The sequence below is a fragment of the Elephantulus edwardii genome, unplaced genomic scaffold, assembly GCF_000299155.1.
Source record: "Elephantulus edwardii isolate Elephantulus edwardi_28Jun2011 unplaced genomic scaffold, EleEdw1.0 scaffold00101, whole genome shotgun sequence".
Classification (NCBI taxonomy): Eukaryota; Metazoa; Chordata; class Mammalia; order Macroscelidea; family Macroscelididae; genus Elephantulus; species Elephantulus edwardii.
The window spans coordinates 2,805,272-2,826,771 of record NW_006399851.1 but is presented as its reverse complement, the minus strand read 5'-3'; the positions used below and the strand labels follow the sequence as shown (position 1 = coordinate 2,826,771).

General features: G+C 36.6%; 1 protein-coding gene across 1 annotated transcript in view; it reads left to right on the top strand.

Annotated features, from left to right (window-relative positions):
- Positions 1-21,500, top strand: part of LOC102856623 — a 587,398-nt gene that overhangs the window by 251,022 nt on the left and 314,876 nt on the right. Inside the window, exon 6 of the mRNA XM_006891623.1 lies at positions 18,727-18,756. Within this exon, the coding sequence (XP_006891685.1) occupies positions 18,727-18,756 (30 nt within the window). The remainder of the gene's footprint in view (positions 1-18,726; positions 18,757-21,500) is intronic.

The window sequence follows — 21,500 nt, the reverse complement described above, 5'->3', positions numbered from 1 at the left end:
GTTTGCTGAAAGTGAGCAGTACTCGAATCATTTGCTGCAGAATGTCAAGGACAGCAGTCTTCAGTATGGACTACATCTCAACATCAGGAAGAAGAGAAAAGATTCTCACCATCAGGATAAAAAGAAACATCATGGGAGAAGAAGAGATTGAAAACGTTAGCAATTTCATCTTACTTGGATCCACAATCAACACCCTTAGTACCAGCAGTAAGGAGACGTATTGAATCAGGAAAATCTGCTGTCAGCGCCTTCTCCAAATTACTGAAGAGCAATGATGTCAGTTTGAAGACTAAGTTGAGTCTGATTCAAGCTGTGATCTTTTCCATCACTTTCTATGCATCTGAAAGCTGTTTAATGAACAAGGGTGACAGGAAAATTTATGTCTTTAAGTTCCAATATTGGAGGAGAATACTGACAGTTCCATGAACTGCCTAGAGAACAAACAAATATGTCTTGAGGAGAATACAACCAGAATGTTCCTTGAAGGCAAGGAAGACAAAGATGCATCTCACATATTTTACTAGGAAAGACTAGTCCTTGGAAAGGGACATCATGATTGCAAAGGTATCAGAGTCAGCAAAAGAGAAGACAACTCTGATCAAGATGGATTGACATAGTAACTGCAGCAATCGGGTCAACTATGTCAGAGTTGATAAGGATGGCACAGGATAAGACAGGTAAAGATCTGTTATTCATAGTTACCATAAATTGTGCTGGACTCTACAACACCTAATAACAACAACAAAACAATAGTAAATTCTTACTTCTATTATAATATTTTCTAGTTCTATGCTTTCTATGATGGAGGAAATATTGAAACTGTCCGTGGCTTCACCTTACTTTGATCCACAATTGGTGCACTTGGTACCCGTAGTCAGGATATCAGTACTGATACACTGTATCAGTCAGAGACCTCTCCAAATTATTGAGGAGCAGTGACGGCAGTTTGAAGACTAAGCATGAGGCAACGGAGCTGGACAGTAAGTAGGGATGACAGAACAAGAACTGATGCCTTTGAACTTTCAAAGCACTACTAAAAGAAAAACAAGATAGGAAGCATCATAATCCCTGATCTCTAAGCCTACTACGCAACCACAATGTCGTGAGTGATAGGACAATATCCATATACATACAAGGAAGACCTGTTAACACTATTATTATTCAAATATACGCTCCTACTTATGGATCCAAAGAGGAAGAAACTGATAATTTTTACTAACTCTTGCAGTCTAAAATCAACCAAATATGCAGTCATGATGCATTAACGATAATTGGTGACTGGAATGCAAAGGTAGAAAACAGTGAAGAAGGAATAGTAGTTGGAAAATTTGGGCTTGGTGATAGAATGATTAATATCTTAAGTTGACACCTCATCATGACTAAATGTGATAAAAATGTTTATATTTTCTTAATGAAAAATTAAACAAAAATTTACATTTATAAGTTTTTACATAGTTATTTGGTATCAAAAAGTACATTAGCACCAAGATTCCATTCTGTGGTTGCAACTCTGGTCATTGCAACACGTCATTGAGAATTCGTTGTTTGGTGCTCATTTTGGCCTTTAAACTGTTCATTTGTACTGTGAACTAGACTATGTGCTTCTAACTGTCAGTTAGCTGAATGCATTTCAAATCAATTTACTAAAATAGTCTCTGTTAAGCAGTATATTTGGACAGAGTTGACACCCTTGACATTTTCTAAAATGGCAAAAATAACTGTATTTAAGGGTATGATTTATGAATGTTGTGTGCCCACAGAACTTTCTTCTGATTATGCTTTTCAGTGTAGCTACTGAAAGTCTTCCCTCAAACTACTGAAAGGGCAACTAATTAGTGCTTTGTGTTCGGATATTTATCAACAACACAGAAACAGAGACACACACAGACATAATAGCTATTCAAAAACTATGATCATTGTTGCTTCTTAGAAATGTCTTTGTCTCGAGAACAGTTAGGATTACAGTGAAGGCAAGGAGAGTGAGGAAAAGGGAATAAGATTGATAGCATAGAGCTGCTTTTATGAAACACAAATTCCTTAGTATAAATAAGAAAAGCAACTTGCAATTATTAAAAAAGTATGCTGAATCCTTAGATGTCTTCTAGATTGCTGGCCTCTATTAAAAACTTCTTAAAATAATAGATAGGTTTAATTCCTCAAGCAAAAGAAAAATTATATCATCTTAAAGATTTTCCATATTTATTATATAGATGTGACTTGACTACAAGGGGAAAAAAAAGACCAAAATCTCTTGTATTGCAAGTTTTAAATGTACCAGGCTAAGGTTTACTTAATTAGAACCTTGAGGCAATAAAGGAGCCCTTTTTAAAATTCTGTGATTCTTAATATGCTAAATAATGCAAAGCTTCGACTCTTCAAGCATGAGACACACATCTGGCAGCTTAACATTTAAATTACTGTGGGGGGAAAATCCCTTCACTTCTCTAGTAATTTTCTCAAAGAAAAGAATAGGAAATATATTACAACTGAATTTAATTTCTTTTTAGATTTTCATCCTGTCTAATTGCAGACATTTTTCTCTGTTCTTTTTATTTATATTTTCATACAGATTTTCTGTACATTTTATTGATCTTTAATTTGAGATGTTTCTCACTGCTAGATCTCTTGAAATATTATCATGTGTTTTACTTGGCAAATTGTTCTAAGAAGTCTATCTGCTCTCACATAATAAAGACAATGTTAGAAAATAAGGGAAGTGGATTTTTAGAGATTAACAAAAACATTACTGACATAAAGACAACATTGTTGAGTTAATTCCACTTTCATGCTTTACATTTTTAGATATTAATCCTTTTCCTGCATTGATATTTTCTGTTTTCACACAAAAGTTATTATTAGCAGCATGCTATCTTTGTATTTCTCCAAAGGACAGTGTCAGGTCCTTGATTAATTTTACAAAGGTCATTTGGAAAAACTATTAAAAACATGCCAAGTAAAAAAGATTAGCGTAGCACAGGGAAAACACACTTTCATAAACATGTGTTTGTATATAGATAGGTTGCTGTAATATTAAACCATTTTGACAAGTGTTTTCACAGCTCAAGCATTATTAAAAGTATTACCTTTTCACCTATTTTTTTATGGGTGATACCAGTTGACACATTTCAAAGGCTTCAGTTTCTCTCTATTTCTTTCTCTCATTGGTGTTGAATGGAAACTGATTCGTAACTGACCTTCCAGAGGGTTTTCAGAGGCTGCAAATTGCATAGGAAGGGTGAGTTTGCACTACTGTCTTTGGGTTGCCAGCATAACTCCCTACCTACTAGACCACCAGTGGCATCAGTAAGATAGTACAGTAAGATAGTATTATTTATGGGCATTTATTTTTTCTAAAAAAGTTATTTATTGTTCTTATGATGTCAGGTACTGTTAAGATGAGCCTGCTTCATAGTGACATAATAAACAGCAACATATCTGAACCCCGGCCTATCCTGTGTGACATCCTCATAATCCTGATATACTTGAGCCCTTTGCTGCAGTTACTGTGTCAATCTATCTGGTTAGGATCTTTCTGGCTTTCACCAACCATCCACCTTTAGAAGCATCCTGTCCCTCTCCAAGAATAGTTTTTCCTAACAACATGCTCAAAGTATACAACATAAAGGATTGTCATATTTGCCTCCAGTAAGCTCACTGGTAGAACTTTCTACCAGACATGTCTGTTTTTTCTTTTGGCAGTCAATGGGGTATTCAGCAATCTATTCCATCACCACAGATTACAGACATTAATTCTTCTATAATCCTTAATACTTGTTCAGCTCTAAAATACATAGCAAGTGACTGTAAAGACTGTGACCTTAATCACACACACCTTCATCTTCCAACTGTTATCATTGCTCCTCAATAATTTGAAGAAGTCCCTGACTGAAGACTTTCCTAGTGCAATTGTTATTGTAATGTTGATTGCTATCAAGTTGAACACAACTCATAGTGACCCTATGAACAAAAGGTCTGAAGTCTTTCTATCACTATCATCATTTATCAAAGTTCATAGCATTTCCAGAGGCATATTGTTTAGGAAATGGACGCTGCTCCTGTTTCCTATTGCAATATGTCTTCTGCTATGCTGACTGCTGGTACCAAGGGCATTGATTGTGGATCTAGGCAAGATGACATCGTTGACAGTCTAATTTTCATTTATCATGGTCTTGTTTATCACGGTCTAGTGGTAAGAATGTTTATTTTCTTGACAATAAAATGTAATCCAAATTGAAGGCTGCATTCCTTGATCTTCTATGGCAAGCACATTAGGGCCTCCCTGCTTTCAGCAAGTAAGGTTCTTCTATCTGAATAATGCAGGTTGTTGACAAATCTTCCTTTAATCCTGATGCCACATTTTTTTTTCACAGAGTCCAGCTTCTTGAAGATTTGCTCAAATAAAAATGTAATAAATATGGAGAAAGGATATACCATTGACACATGCCTCTTCATTTTAAATCACTTAGTGTTCCCTTTCACTGTTCACACACAGTCACTTGATCAGGTGAAAGATTTGTATGAGCACAATTAAGAGTTCTGGGATGTCTACTTTTCTCATTGTTGGCCATAGTTTGTTATTATCTAAAGATACAGTCTAAGGCCTTTGCATAGTCAATAAAACACAGAGAGTCATTTATATAGTATTCTCTGCTTTTAGGCAGAATCCACCTGACATCAGCAATGATACCCCGGTGCCACGGTATCTTTGAAACCCACTTAGTACTTCTGGCGGTTTTCTGTCTATTCTACTATTCTAGCCATATTTTATATTATTTTCAGCAATATTTTGCTTGCATGTGATGTTAATATATTAGTACTACTATTTAATAATTTCCACATTATTTTGGATTGCCTATCTTTGGAATGGGAACCGATATGAATCTCTTTCAGTCAGTCATGGTGAAAAGCCCAGGAACAACAGGGGAGCAGAGATAATTATGCTATTGGAGGTAAAGCTCATATTGAAAGTCAACCAAAATATGCAATAATGAATGAAAGAATATCTAACTTTTTTTAAACTTTCATTAAAATTACAATTAAAATAAAAATTATAGAAAAGAAGTATAAAATAGTATGTCACAAACTGTAATACTTCATGGTACTGTAACTGTACTTCAGTAAAACGTGTTTTAAAATAAAGAAAATAAGGAGAAATAGCAGCTAACATCCTTTGATAGAATGTACAGAGTATGAATGTTGGAAAACTAAGTTTTAAAAAATGAAGTAGAATTCATGAAAAATGACTTTCTAGTCATTAATGAGATGATATAAGCTGGCATTGGCCACTTTAAATCACATGGTCACATTGTTTGCCATTCTGGGAATGAAAAACATAGAAAGAATGGTGTTGCATTCATAGTTAAATAAAAATAATTTCAAGTGTCATCCTGAAGCACAATATTGGGAATTATAGGATATTATTCACACACATATAAGGAAGAACTGTTAATACAACTACTATTCAAATGTATACACCAGCATCTAAAGACAAAGAGGAGGAAATTGAAGATTTTTTCCAAATTTTGCACAAACACTGGCCAAATACACAATCAAGATGCATTAGTGACAATTGGTGACTCAAAAGCAAAATTTGCAAACAGTGAAGAATGAATGGTTGGAAAGCATTGAAATAGAAAGATCTTAGAGTTAAATTGAAATTTAATAATTGTCCTATAAAACATATACACTTTAAAGATGATTAACTTAAATTTATGTTGATAGCTCATAACATTAATGTCATACTCCATCAAAAAGTCTTGTGTCTACTTTCACACTCATGTTAAAAAAATAATAAGTAACTGTGGTCAGATGGTTTTTCTAGCTATTGTCTTTGTTATTCTCCCAATATGCCTGGCTAAGACTTAAAAAAATGAAATTTTTCATTAGCCCATCAAGGATGTGGCTTGTTAATGATGCAAATTAGGCAAATGTCATCTTTTAAGTGGGACTAACCAAATGTGAAGAATGCTAACTTAGAGACTTGTTAGTTTTGAAATTCTTCCAAGTTTAAAATGACTTGGCTTACAGGCAAAAAAGTAGAGTCTCACTACCATAAAGCAACTTTGGTGACCTGTTAGGTAAGGAGTTTCTTGATTCCTTAGACATTTTATGTGTTATAAAATCTATCTTCCACTAATTGTCCTTCCTCGTTTTCTCGCTTAACTTACTTTTCTATGTCTCAGAAAAGATTATTTTCTTTAAATTTAAAACGTATTCTACCGCTAACAATCTCCTCTCATGCAGTTTAGTGCCTCTGTAGGGTCAGCTATCAGTCAGCTCCACCTTGATGGCAAACAACAACAACAACACTACTTATACTACTTCATTACCATAACACAAAACTAAAAACAAATGGAATTATTGGCCCAGATGACTTCACAAATTAATTCTATTAAAAATTCAGAGATAAAATATCATCAATTCAATTTTAAAAACAAAGCAAAGAAGAATCACATGATCTTATTGATTGATGCATAAAAGACCTTTGACAAAATTCAACACTACTTCTTACTAAAATACTCAACTAAATAAGACTAAAATGGAATGTCATCAACACAGTTAAAAGAAAATAAGCAAAATAAAAAGCCAACAACATTCTCAATGTAGAGAGACTAAAGGTATTCAACTTAAAAACAAGGACCAGGCATGGTTGCCCACTAGCACTACCCCTTTTTAATATTATCTTGAAAGTTCTAGCTAGGACAATAAGGAAAAAAAAGGAAATAAGAGACATTTAAATTGGCAAAAAGGAGGTAAAATTACTGTTGATGCAGACACTATTATGATCTACACAGAAAACCCTAAAGACTCAACAAAAACCCGCTAAGACTTGGTAGACCAGGTTAGTAGAGTGGCAAAATACAAGATAACATACTAAAATCAGTTCGCTTTCTCTACATCAACAGAGAGCATGGAAAAGGAAACAATAAAAGCATTAACATTCATAACAGCCAACCACAAAATGAAATACTAAGAAATAAAGCTAACTAGAAACACAAAAGACCTATATGTGGAAACACTATTACATGAAACTGTAAGAGACCCAACTAAATGGAAAAATATTCCCTCTTTGTAGATAGGAAGAATTAACATTGTGAAAATGACAAACCTACTGAAAACAATCTATAAATTCAATGCAATCCTAATACAGAGACCAAATTCATTCTTCAAGAAGACAGAAGAACTTCATTCTCTTACAGTTTGTTATCTGTCATCAAGTTATAACTGACTCTTTGCTGACCCTCCAGTGGATTTTCAAAGGCTGTATATCTTGGTGAAGGAGATTGCCTCTTCCCTCAGAGCAGGTGGTGGATTTGAACATCTTACTTTTGATTTGGGAAGCCATTCCACTCTATAAATCCAAAGAAAGAGTGCCAGAGCCAGGGGAAGGTCTTCTTTCTGTGTCAGTGTTGCTAGAAAGTCTATGTTTCCTTCAGCATCTGTTGGCCCTGCTTTTCTTTAAAATATCTGTGTCTTGACATTCCCCAATTTAAAGGGATTTCCTTGCACAGGAACCTGAGTCCAAAAGGATATGCTATATTTTGGCAATTCTTGGCAATACTTGCTTTTTCCCTTTCTCAGCTTGTTTTTTTTTTTTTTGCTCTCTTTTATGTATACTGAAAAAAAAAGATGTTACAGGGCAGAAATGTTATCTATCTATCATCTATCTATCTATCTATCTATCTATCCATCTATCTATCATCTATCTATCATTTCATTTAGAAAGGAAAGAGTTCTTAAGTAAGCAAAGCCCTTATGGGGAAAAAAAGACATTTTGAGGTAACAAATGTATAAGCAAATGTAAAATGGTCTGGACTTAGAAAATCAAAAGGGTCTGACGAAATCATCAACATTTTAAGGCCCCAGGAATTTATGGAATATCAACTAGCATATTTCAACAAGCTGATGAAGTCTTGGACATGCTCACGTTTCCATGTCAAGAATTTACTGGTTAACTGGCTAGAAGAAACTTATATAGGTTCTGGTTATAAAGATAACAATAATAAAGACTCTTAAATAATTTTTAAAATAATAGGTGATCTAACAAATTATTGAATAATATTATTAATATCACTTGAAGCACAATCTTGCTTAAGGTTATATAAAAGATGGTAGAACAGTGCATCAACAAGGAACTGCTATAAATTCAAGTTTATTTCAGAATAGGCAGTGGCAAAAGGGATGTTACTGCTTATGTCAGATAAATCGTGACTAAAAGCAGAGGGTACCATAAGAATGTTTATTTGTGTCTTAATACACAAAGGTGTATGTCTATGTTGATCATGACAGACTATGGCTAACATTGGGAAAAATGGGAATCCCAGAGCACTTAATTGTGTTGGTATGAAACTTACTTCTAGACCAAGAAGCTGTTATCCAAACAGAGCAAGAGATCACTGCGTGGTTTAAAATTACGAAAGCTGTATGGCAGGTCTGTGTGCTTTTCCCATGCCTATTTAATCTGTATGTAAAAAAAAAAGGCATTTGAGAAGCTGGATTTTATGAAGATTGGAAGAAAATTCCACAACATCCTCTTTGTTATTCAGATGATACAACCTTGTTTGCTAAAAGTTAAGAAAACTTGAAACTGGCTGCTGAGGAACAAATATTACAGTATATTACAGTCTTCAGTATAGATTACAACTCAGAATCAAGGAAACAAAAATCCACACCAGGTATAATGGAGAAAAGATTAAAATTGTCAACTATGTTTTTTCCTATTTGGATCCACTATCAACACCCATGGTAGCAGAGTTAAGAAATCAAAGCTGCGTTGCATTGGGAAATCTTTTTCAAGGACTTTTCTAAATTGATAAAGAGCAGTGATGCCAGAAAAAAGACTAAGGTGCATCTGACTCAGGTCACCATCTTTTCAATTACTTCTTATGCATTTGAAAGTTGTAGAATGGGTAAGAACGTTAGAAGAAAAAGAATTGCCTTTGAATTGTGACGTGGAAGAAGAGTGCTATCTATTCCATTGACGGCCAAAAGATCAAATAAATCTGTCTTGCATGACAAGCAACCAAGGTATTCCTTAGAGGCAACATGGTAAAAGTTCATCTCACATATTGCAGTCATATTATTAAGAAGGATGAATCTTTGAAAAGAGAAATCATGTTGGGAAAGGTGAAGGTCTGAAATTGAGAGAAAGACTCTCATCAAGATGAACTAACACAGTGACTGTAACAATGTTCTGGAGGTGAGGATGGAATAGGATAGAGAAAGATTCAGATCTCTTTTTCGTAGGGTCACTATGAGTTGTGACCTTAATGACACTTGTTGTTGTTATGTGCTATCGAGTCGCTTGTGACTCATAGTGACCCTATGTACAAGTACCCTAAATGCTGTTCTATCCTGGACCAAACTCACCGTCTCAAACACACTCATTCCCACCATTCCACTTACAAAATCAATCCATCTCTCAAGGGTCTTCCTTTCCTGCGCTGTCCCTCCAATCTCCCAAAAATGATTTCCTTCTCCAAGGATCAATCCCTCCTGGAAACATGCCCAACCTATGTCAGATGAAGCTTCAGAATCCTTGACTCCAAGGAACATTCTGGCTTCACCCTCTCCAGGACAAACCTATTTGTTGTCCTAGCAGTCCATGGTATATTCAACACTCTTCTCCAGCACCACAGTTCAAAGGCATCAATTCTCTTTCTATCATCCCTATTCACTGTCCAATTCTCTGATGCATGGCACATGTTGCAAAGACCATACCCTGGATCAGGTGCACCTTAGTCTCCAGCCTAACGTCATTGCACTTCAGTACTCTTGAGAGGTCCCTCACAGCTGACTTTCCCAAAGCAATTCATCTCCTGATTTCCTGGCTGCTATTTCCAAGAGTATTGACTGTAGAACTAAGTAAACTAAAAATTGTTAGCTATCTCAATCACTTCACCATCCATACTGATGCTGCCAGTTGGCCCAGTAGTGAGATTCTTTGTTTTCTTGATGTTGAGCTTCAATCCATATAGGAGGCTACAGTCCTTGACCTTCTGCAGCAAGCACTTCAGGTCCTCCTCATTTTCAGCAAGCAGGGTTATCAACAAAAGGAATATAATTCTACAAAACTACTTCACGCATTTGTTAACTTTCAGTTGTAATTACATTTTAATTAAAGTTAAAGCCTACTGGGTTTGTTTTAAAGTGTCATCTTGGTCTTTTGTGAAAGGTTTGGCTTACGATTCATAATCTATAGATGCAGTAAAGAAATTAATTTTTCTTCTGTTCTCCTTATTCCTTGTATAGATCTTAGAGACATACCAAGTGACTGAAAAGAATATGGTCTGAAACAGGTGCATTTAGTCCTCAAAATAACATCATAGCCCCTCAGTTAGTATAACAGAATATGCAGTTATTGTAATGGAATAACCTAGGATTGGAGAATAAAAAGGAAAAAACTCTCTCAGAATTCCTCAAGATAAAAAAAAACACCTTAAAAACCAAATTCAAGCCTTGAATTGCAATATTTAGAGACACTATGGGCAAAATCTTGAATGATCCAGGAATCATCAAAAGAAGATGCAAGAATACATAGAATCGCACTGTACCCAAAAGAACTGGCCAACACTGAACTATTTCAGGAAATATCGCATGATCAAAAGCTAGTAGTAATGAAGGAAGAAATTCAATCTGCAACGATGACATTGCCAAAAAATAAGCTCAAGAACTCTACAAGACCAATCGACATGTTTCAAATTATAGATGCAGACCTGGATGTCCTCTATGTCAGGAAATTTGGAGAATAGCTGTCTGACTGACCAACTGGAAGAGATCCATATTTGTTTACATTCCCAAGAAAGGTGAGCTAACAAAATATTGAAATTATAGAACAATATCACATACAAGCAAAATACTGTTGAATATGATTGAGAAATGGCTAGAACAGTGCATAGGCAGAGAACAACCAGAAATTCAAGCCAGATTCAGACAAGGTTGTGGCCCCAGGGATATCATTGCTAATGTCAGATGTATCCTGGCTAATGGAAGAGAATACCAGAATGTTATCTATTTGTGCTTTATTGACTATGCAAGACATTTATTGTGTGGATCATTAGAAATTATGGCTAATGTGGTGACACTTTTCTTGTACTCATACCAAACCTAAACCTACAAGAAACTGTTGTTTCAACAGAGCAAGATTTTATAACATGATTTAAAATTTAAAAAATTATGTGTCAGGATTGTACCCTTTCTCTGTACGTATTCAATCTGTATGCTGAGTAAATTAATGTAGAACTTGAACTCTGTGAAGAAGAGTATGGTATCAGGATTGGAGGAAGACTTCAGAAACCTTAGGTATGCAGATTACATAACCTTGATTGCTAAAAGTTCAGAGAAATTGAAACACTCACTGTAGAAGATCAAACACTACAACCTTCAATATTAATTGCATCTCAATATCAAGAAAGCAAAATTCTCCCCACTGGGCCTATTGGTGACATCATGATAGATGGAGAATAGCTTGAAAGTGTCAACACCTTTATCTTACTTGAATCCGCAATCAATATACTTGGTACTAACAGTCAGGAGATTAGATGTTCTCCACTGGGAAAGTCTATATTAAAGTATGTTAATGATATTTCTCAGTGATTTCTTTATACTGTCATATCACCTTTTTTGACAATGGAATAAATATTAATATCTTCCATTCAGTTGGGTAGTGAGCTTCATATGGATTTCTTGGCCCAACAAGAATATGTTCAGAGCTCCATCTATTTGTTGGAATATGTCACTTGATATTCCATCAATTCTTGGGATTTTCTTCTCTGTCCATGTCCTTGTTTCATTTTGAACATTTTCCTTCATTGTTAATGGTTTTCAATCATATGCTACTTCCTGATATGTTCAGTGTCAGCCAATTTTTCTTCAGTTTTCTTTCTTTTTTTTAAAAAAAAATTCATTCATTGTCACACAGTTTCTCCCCTCACCATCTCTTCCCGGGCCACTTTGCTAGACACCTCTCCTTCAGGATTGTTGTCATACATATAATGCCTAAGCATATGTTCCTTTCATACCAATATTTTTGATACAGTAACTTTGTTCATTCTTTCCATACCTTTTGATGCTTCCTACATTGTTGTTGCTGTTGTTGAGCATGACTCATAGTGACCCTATGAACAAAAGACCTGAAAAGTCCCTCTACAACTATCAACATTTATCGAAGTTCATATAGTTTTCAGAGGCAAGTTGTTTAGGAAGTGGATGCCACTCTTGCTTCCAAACATGTCATAGAATGTTATTAGTTGAATCGCCTGCAATGAACAGCAATCCTAGGTACAGCAGCTCTGAAACCTCACTGTCCTGAGCCAGTCTCATTAATTCTGACACACCAAGCCCATTGCTCCAGTTACTGTATCAATCCATCTCATTTGGGGTCTTCTTCTGCTGCTCTGCTCTGTCTGTCTACCATTCTGAGCATGATGGACCAATCTCTCCTGGCCATGTGGCCAAAGTAAGTGAGGTGGAGCTTTAAAATCCTTGCCTCCAAGGAGAGACTTGGTTTTACCCACTCCAAGACAGACAGATTTACTTTTTTGGCAGTCCATGGTATGTTCAAGACTCTTCTCCAGCACCACAACTCAAAGGCATCTATTCTTCTTCTGTCATCCTTAGTCATTGTTGAACCCTCTGAAGCATAACACGTAATTGAGAAGACCATGGCCTGGATTAGGCACACCTTTAAGATTACTGACAGTAGAATCCTTAAATATTTCAACTTGAGATTCGAATTTGTTCTTCAGTTCCTTAAACTTGTGTTGATCCTTTTTTCTATTTTCCAACTTAAGCTCTTTGTATATTTAGTTATAATACTTGCTTTGTCTTCTTGAGCTAAAAAGATTCTTGATGTTGAGCTTCAAACCATATTGCAAATACAGTAATTGACTCTCTACAGCAGATTCTTCAGACCGTCTTCAGTTTAAGCAAGTAAGGTTGTGTCATCCTCCAATGCTAATGTCACATTCTTCCTCATAAAATCCAGCCTCTTGAATGATCTGCTGCTCATATATACGGAAAAGGTATGGAGACAGGATATAGCTCAACATCAAGAAAGCAAAGATTCCTCAGACTAGAGTCTCATAATGAAAATTTACAGAATTCTCTTGGACCTCCCCACAAAAAAAGACTGATAACACAATTACAAAATGAACAAAAGACATGGAAAGAATTTTCACGGAGGAAGATATTTGGATGGCCAACAAACATCTGAATAAATGCCTAAAATCACTGGCAATAAGTGAGATGCAAATCAAAACCACAATGACATACCATCTCACACCAATAGCAGTGGCAAAGTTTAACAGGGCAGCAAGTAATAAATGTTGGAGAGGATACAGAGAGATAGGAACTCTTATACATTGTTGGTGGGATTGTAAAATGGTGAAACCATTTTGGAAGGCAGTTTGATGCTTCCTCAGAAAAGCTGAACGTAGAATTTCCATATGACCAGCTATTCTACTGTTTGGAATATACACTAAAAGAATGAGAACAGAGGCACAAACTGAGACTTGTACACCAATGTTTATAGCAGCATTATTCACCATTGCGAGAACATGGAAACAGCCCTGATATCCAACCATGATTGAATGGATTGAGAAATTATGTCGTATCACATGATGAAATACTGGACAACATGCAGGAGCAACTTAACTTGGAAAAGACTGGAGAGCATTATGCTGAGTGAACTAACTCAGTCCCATAAGGACAAATACTGTATAAAACCATTATTGTAGAATTAGTATGAGGATCCAAGGGGGGAGGGGGGAGGCAGAAGGTTGAGGACAGGTTGGGGGAGAGGGTTAATGATGGGTGTGGTGGTGATGAAGGAAGTGAGAAAGATATGGTGTGAAATACAATGTATTAAAACGTTGTAAATAAACCACTATAAAATTTAAAAAAAAAAAACAATAAAAGAAAACAAAGATTTTCACCACTGGGCCAATTGGCAGCGCCATGATAAATGAAGAAGAATGTTTGAGATTGTTAACAATTTCAATTTGTTTGACTCCACACAGAATCAACATTCATGGCACCAGCAGTCAGGGAATCAAAAGACTAAATGCATTAGGAAAATCTGCTCTCAGGGAACTCTCCAGAGTGAAGAACAACAAAATCAGTCTAGCGAGTAAGGTTTGCCTTATCCAGGCCATGATCTTCACAATTACTTGGTACACATTAGACAGCTTGACAATGACCAAAGACGACAGGAGAAGAATTGACAGCTTTGAGTTGTGGTGCTGGAGAAAACTATAGAACATTCCATGGACTGCCAAGAGAAGTAACAAGTCTGTCCTGGAGAGGGTGAAACTATACTGGTCATTGGAGGCAAGGATTCTATGACTCTGTCTTTTGGGCATGTAGCTAGGAGGGATAAAATGCTTGGAAGAGTTGAGGAACAGCACAGGAGATGACACCAGATGAGATTATTGATACAATAATTAGGGTAATGAGGGCAGGAGTGTCAGAGACATTGAGATTGCCTCAAGATAGAGCAGATTCCAGAGTTATTGTACATATACTTGCTATAAGTCTGTAACTAAGCGTCCTAGTCAACTTGACGACACATGACAACAACACATACCCAGCAATCTGGCTTCTCTCTCATATCAGCAATTATGATCACCCAGGGGGCTAAAACATTCCCCACCACACAATGAGCAAAAAGACAAAGTTATCACAGGTAACAAAAAAGGCAAGTTATGTCCATCAATTAAAATATAAACAATGGTGTTTGACAAGTTAGTGACAGCTCATTTTTTAGGTTTACATTATTGTATGTTTTTCTTCAAAGGAATTTTCTGAACTGCCAATTTCAGTGTCATCTAAAGGAAGAACTGTTGTATTCAGTAGGGTTATTACCAATGATTCCTGATATACAGTGTCTTTACTAAGGCTATAAATAAGGAGAGATCTGGGAAAAGTTGGTTAGAACTACGAGATAGATTATAGACCCTTCTTTTGACCTAATCCTAAAGTAGAAAATAAACTAAGCCATCAGAGACTATTTTACTAGTTCCACAGAAGAGCCATGACTTTATTTCCAGTGGAAGGTATTGTGCCAAAGACAACAGAATATTACTGGATTATACAGGCCTTATCCATGGATGAATTACCCCATGTCCTCATTGTCTTCTGTAACCCTTGAGACAATAGTTTGTGCTTGGATGAGTCTCCCACCTATACTCAATGATGAATATGAGTCCGTTGATGTCAAGAGTCAGTCCCATGTCTCAAAGTTTGTTTCAGGGCTCCATTCATGCAGTCAATGAGACCAACTGATGTGTGATTGTATTACGGTAAATGAAGATGCCAGACAATCTTCTTCCACTAAACCCATTCCTGCACTTTATATCCAGAAAATATGTCCCTTGGTCCCATATCCATGTCTGTCCCATCCATGTCTGTGGATGTGCCACATCTAGCATATGAAATCTGGAGAGCTCTGACTGTTGCCTACACAGGTGAACCAGTAACAAAAGTATACTTGTAAGAGTTCAGGGGAGCTCTGGTGGCCTAGTGGTAAGGAGATGCAACTACAATCCCAGAGGCACACGGTTTGAATCCACCAGATGCTCTGCTGGGAAAGGAGGGACAATCTCTTCCTGTACCAGTCAGATCTGATTTGACGGTACACTCACACAAAAATAATAAAATTTAAAAAAAAAGAGTTCAGTGGCAGTCTGCACAGGTAAGAACATATTGCAGTTGCTTTGTTATGGGAGTTGTGGGTCCAGCACTCCAGAGAACAACTAGAGTGTGACTGATAGACTTCAATAATTTTTTTTTCATGAATAAGGGAAGCCTCCATTCTTTAGCTACAACTCATAAGGGCTATTATTCCTTATGACCAGTTTTACAGTATAGCCATCTGTCCATTGTTTAGTTACTACCTCTTATAAGGCTTTCAGTAAGCTAGTTTATCTGCCTGAATATTCCCAGGCAGACACAAGGAACTATATGTCGACATATAGAGCACAACAAAGTCCCTACCTTGTGACTTTGTGCATATATTTCCCAACAACTCTTTATTCCCACAATGGGTTATCATTAATACTCCACTGTAGTTATTTCTACTGGGCTATCCACAAAGTGTCCCAGTCATTTGAAAACAGCCAAACTGAGTGTGAACAGAGTATTAGGGCTAATTTCATATTTTAAGATCATCCATGCAGCTTTCAAATTTTGTTGGTAAATAAGGATAACAGAATAATCGATGTCTTTGAACTGTGGTGTTGGAGAATACTGAATATCCCATGGACTGCCGAAAGAACAAACAAGTAGAACCTGGTAGCTTCTAGAAGGCAAGGATGGTGAAACATACTCAAATACATTAGGCATGTTATCAGGAGGTATCAGTTCTTGGAAAAAGACATCATGTTGGGAGAGGTAGAATAAGATGATAAGATGCTCAAGGGGATGTAGTGACAAAGTGACTGTAACAATAAGCTTAAGCATTTTGGAGAGCGTGACACAGTAAAGTTGATAATACATAACACCACCAACAACATGAACTCAGTCCAGTGACTACTCTGCCTGTTACCAAGATTCATCCACCTACTGCCAGCAGAGGCTTGGACAGCCACTGGTGTCCATCACAGAGGGTTCTGTTGAGGGGCCCTATCTGTGCACCATACATTTTCTAGTACAAATCCTATGCCCTAAGTGATATGACTCTCACCTAGAGCACCTCAAGCTATGAGAGTTGTCATGCTATCTGTCATTGCACACATGATCGGGCTTAAGATCTGGTTAGGGTCATCACTCGGTTGCCTGACAGAGTGCTATGCTATTAGAAATAGGTATACTATTCAGTGAGGGTACTTGTTTCAGCTATCCCTGATTGAGGTTTATGGAAGTCTTCAGCTGAGTCCTAAAATGCTGATTTGCAAATTTAGTAATTTCCCTTGGTGATTTTCTCCTTTTGTCATAGATCAGTAAATGCTACAAACAGTTCTTTCCCTGGAGCACTGTATCTAATCTCTGCCCATTTCCATAGCTGAGACCAACACCTTAGTGGAATTGTTCAGCCATGTTGCTGTTGTTACAGAACTCAGTCATAACCTTCATAGTAATTAGGCACAGCCAATCCACATTCTTGCTCTGAATTTAACTTCCTAAAACTTTACTCTGTTGGATGACCACTTTGGTTTCCTAGAATACAAAGTTAGTTTCATCAATCCAAATTCAAATTACTCTTTTTCACAAAATAAGTATAAAAGGTGAAATACTTAGAGCAGTTGCTGTCATGTGTCCTCAAGTCACTTGTGATTTATAGCAACCATATGTACAACAGCTTTGAACCTGGCTCTATCCTGTGCCAATCTTATTGTCTCTGATACTCCTACCTCCATTACCCCAGTCACTGAATCAATCCATCTCATCAAGGGTCTTCCTCTCTTGTGCTGTCACTCTACTCTCCCAATCATGATGTCCCTCTCCAAGAACTGGCCCCTTCTTGCAACATGTCCAAAGTACGTCAGACAGAGTTTCAGAATCCTTACTTCTAAGGAGCAGCCTGGTTTCACCCTCTCTAAGATGAACCTGTTTGTTCTTCTTAGTCTCCAGACTGACACTGTTTCTCTTCAGTACTCCAGAGAGGTCCCTGACAGCAGACTTCCCAATATAATTTGTCTTTTAATTTCCTGGCTTCTGGTACCAAGAGTGTTGATTGTGGAGACAAGCAAACTAAAGTTGCTAACAGTTTCAATCTCTCCATCATCTATCATGATTCTGCCAATTGGCCCAGTGGTGAGCTTAGTGTGGAATAAAAAATCTTCAATAGCCTAGCAGTCTTAAAAAACCTTGTAATTCTTTAGTTCTAGTGAGAAAGAAATAAGCTTTAACTGTTATCTATTGTAGCCTCAGGAACAAATTTTGTCTTACCTAAGCAGACACCACCCACATGTTTAACAGACAATCCAAGACCATCCAATTTCACATCACTGATGACCTGTCCTCCAGATAGCATGTGATATAAATATATTAACTGCCGTGCTACCTCTTAGAGCAGAAAGATAGAATCACAGATTAACATTGCATAATCAATTTAGTGAAACAATGAGATTTCTTTAGGTCACATTCACCATTCCAAATCTTGGAGCCACCACGCTGTGACTTACAGTGAGAATATAGAGATACCCTTCAGGTAAAACTGTGAAAATGAAATATTCCCCCACTATTCTTGACTCTCTAGCAAATGTTAATGCTGAAAATGTGTAGGCTAAAATCAAGGCTAAGTGATAAATTTCTAAACTTTGTACTAGGAGGATAATAATGTTGGGAACAGAGCATGTAAAAGAGAAGTTTATTTCATTTCCTATAATGTCCCACCATCCCCAAGATCCAACGCATTTCCTTGTAGGCCATTTTTTGTCATTGTTATATACTGTTACAATTAAGCAACATCAAGTTGAGAACAGCTCATAGCAACCCCATGAACAAAGATCTGAATGCTGCTCTAGAACTATCATTATTTCCCTAGTTTTCCCTCCTATGCCATTCATTTACTGCTTCTGAAAACCTGCTGAAGGGTCATCTGTAGGTTGGTTCTGAATTGATGCCATATATATATAGATATATACACACACACACAAACACATACACACACACACACACACACACACTCACACACACACACTGGTGTCACTGTACTATTGAGTAGGAACCCACTCATTAATTGACCATCCAGTGAGTTTTCAGAGGCTGTAAATTGTATGGGAGGAGATTGTCCTTCTTTCTCCCATAACACAGCTGGTGGATTTGAGCCACATAACCTTTGGGTTAGGAGCATAACTCCTTACCACTAGGTCATGAGAGGTTCCATGTGTGCATGCAGGGAGTTGGATATTCTAGATACTGTAACATAGTAATATGTTTTGAAATCAATTTATGTGTTTTCTATCTTCTATTTCTGCTACAGCAGCTGCTGCTATTGTTTTTCCCCCCTTTCCTTCTTAAAGATTGCATTAGCTTTTTTGTATTTCTTGTTCCTTATAAACTTGAGGGTTGGCTTTTCCATTTCTAAGAAGATTATAGTTAGAATTTTGATGGGTAGTGCAATGAATTTGTAAGTTCTTTAGGTTTGTAATTACATCTTAATTATTTTAAATCATCTAAGAAATTCATGAACTCAGACTTACCTTCATTTATTTAAGGTTTCTTTAATATATTTAGTAAGTTTTATATTTTTTTAATGTAAAGTCTTTCAACTTCTTGTGAAATTTAAATATTAAACCTGAATGCTTTAAAATCAGGAAAGGTGCACATCAGGGTTGCATTTTTTCTTCATATGATTTCAAACTGAGAAAATAATTTGAGAATCTGATGATTCTTCTGTGAAGAAAATTGGAGGAAGATTAAAAACAACCTATGTTATACAGATGGCACAACCTAAAGAGCTTTGGTAGCCTAGTAAGTAAGGAGTTGCCTTGCCAACTCAAAGGCAGGCAGTTTGATTCACCGACTACTCCTCAGGGGAAAGATAAACCATCTCCTCCAATGTGGTTTACAGCTTCTGAAAAGCACCTGAAAACAAACAACAGGATCTTTAAAATGATATAAATATCAATGTTGAGAGTGAGCATTCTTATTTCTTTCTTATAAATTTTATTAATGTACACAGCAAAACATAAGAATTCAACAGTTTCTATGCATATCATCTAGTAACAGTGATTACATTCTTTGATTTGTGAAGCTATTCTTATCCTCCTCTGCTTTTTAAAAATTTTCTACTAGCTTATTTACAAAATTCAAATAAATTGTTTTCAAGAACAAATTCTTTCAATTTCTCTCACCCTGCCCCCATCAAATTGTACAACCCCATGATTAATTCCCCCCACCCCCCCTACAGATCCTTATCCCTCTACTTCCAACCTCTCCCACCCGCCTTGGATCCTTATACTCATTCTACCCTTGTGGGACTGAGTTGGTTCACGCAGCATAATGCTTTCCAGTCCCTCCCACGTTATGTAATAATTTACAAAGTTATTGCTCTTGCATGCTGCATAGTATTCCATTGTGTGAATGTAAAATAATTTCTCAGTCCGTTCGTTTGTGGTTCAACATTTGGGCTGTTTCCATGTTCTTATGATGATGAATAATGTTATTATGAACAATTGTGCCTCAGTTCTCATTCTCTCAGGGTATACTTTAAGCAGTGGAATAGCTGGGTAATATGGAATTTCCATGTTCAGCTTTTTGAGGAAGCACCAAACTGCCTTCTAGAATGGTTGTACCATTTTACAATCCCATCAACAATGTATGAGTTCCTTTCTTTCCACATCCTCTCCAACATTTATTACATGTTGCCCTGTTAAACTTTTCCAAGAGTGAGCATTCTTTTCTTGTTTCTGATGTCAATCTTCTTCCATTGAATACGATGTTTGCTGTGGGATTTTTAATAATGACATTTTTGTGGGGTTTTTCTTATATTCTTGTCATGCTATGTATATGAAAATGTGTTGAATTTGGTAAAATTTCTTTGGAATATTCATTGGGATAATCACCTGGTAATTTTCCCTTGTTTTAATAATGAGATGCACATTCACATATTGAATCACTCATTCCTAAGATAAATTCCACTTGATCATAATGCATAGTGTTTTTAATAAGATTGTTTATTCAATTTCCTAAATAAAAGTTGGTTGGGCGCAAGGACCTAGTGTTATTTCATTTTGAAGGAACATTCTTCTAAGTTGTACAGCACTCTTCTGTCAATTTGCTGTACTGTAATGATCTGGGTTTGCTGTGAAGCTAAACCTTGTGCCATTTGGGGTCAAATGCCATAATGGCTGCCTCTGATGGATAGTGTTTGGTGGAGCTCCCAGTTTAAGACAGGTTTGGAAGCAGGAGTGGCATCCACTTCCTAACCCACATGCCTCTGGAAGCTCTATGAACCTGGACAAATGATAATAGTTATACAAAGACTGCAGGTCTTTTGTTCAGAGTTGCTTCATGAGTCTTGCTTGACTAGATGGCAATGAACAACAACAATAAAGGGAAATCTGGTGGCCTAGTGGAAAGAAGCTGCATTGCACGGGGATTTAATATTTAGAAGGTCCCATTCATCAATTTTATCCTCTCCAAATTGTGCATTTCTGGCTGTATTTGACAGTCTCTTTGTACAACAGTCTAGGCAGTCTAAGTTTGATCCCAGTTTGTGTCTGATGAAATGTATAGTTTTGGGCTTTTCTCCCAGATCTCTTGATCCACCTTGGGTTGATTTTTGTATATGGTGTAAGATGTGGATCCTGTTTCAGCCGTTTTGCCAACTCCCGTTTGTTGTAGAGGTTGCCATTTCTCCATTTGAGAAATTTTATTTCCTTGTCAAATATCAGTTGACTGTAGATAATTAGGTCCATTTCTGGAATCTCAATTCTTTTTAATTTGTCGGTGTGCCTGTTATTGTATTACTGTCACTGTGTAGTAGGTTTTGAGATCAGGAAGAGCTATGTCTCCCACTTCATTTGTGTTTTACAGATGTGTTTGCTTATTTGGGG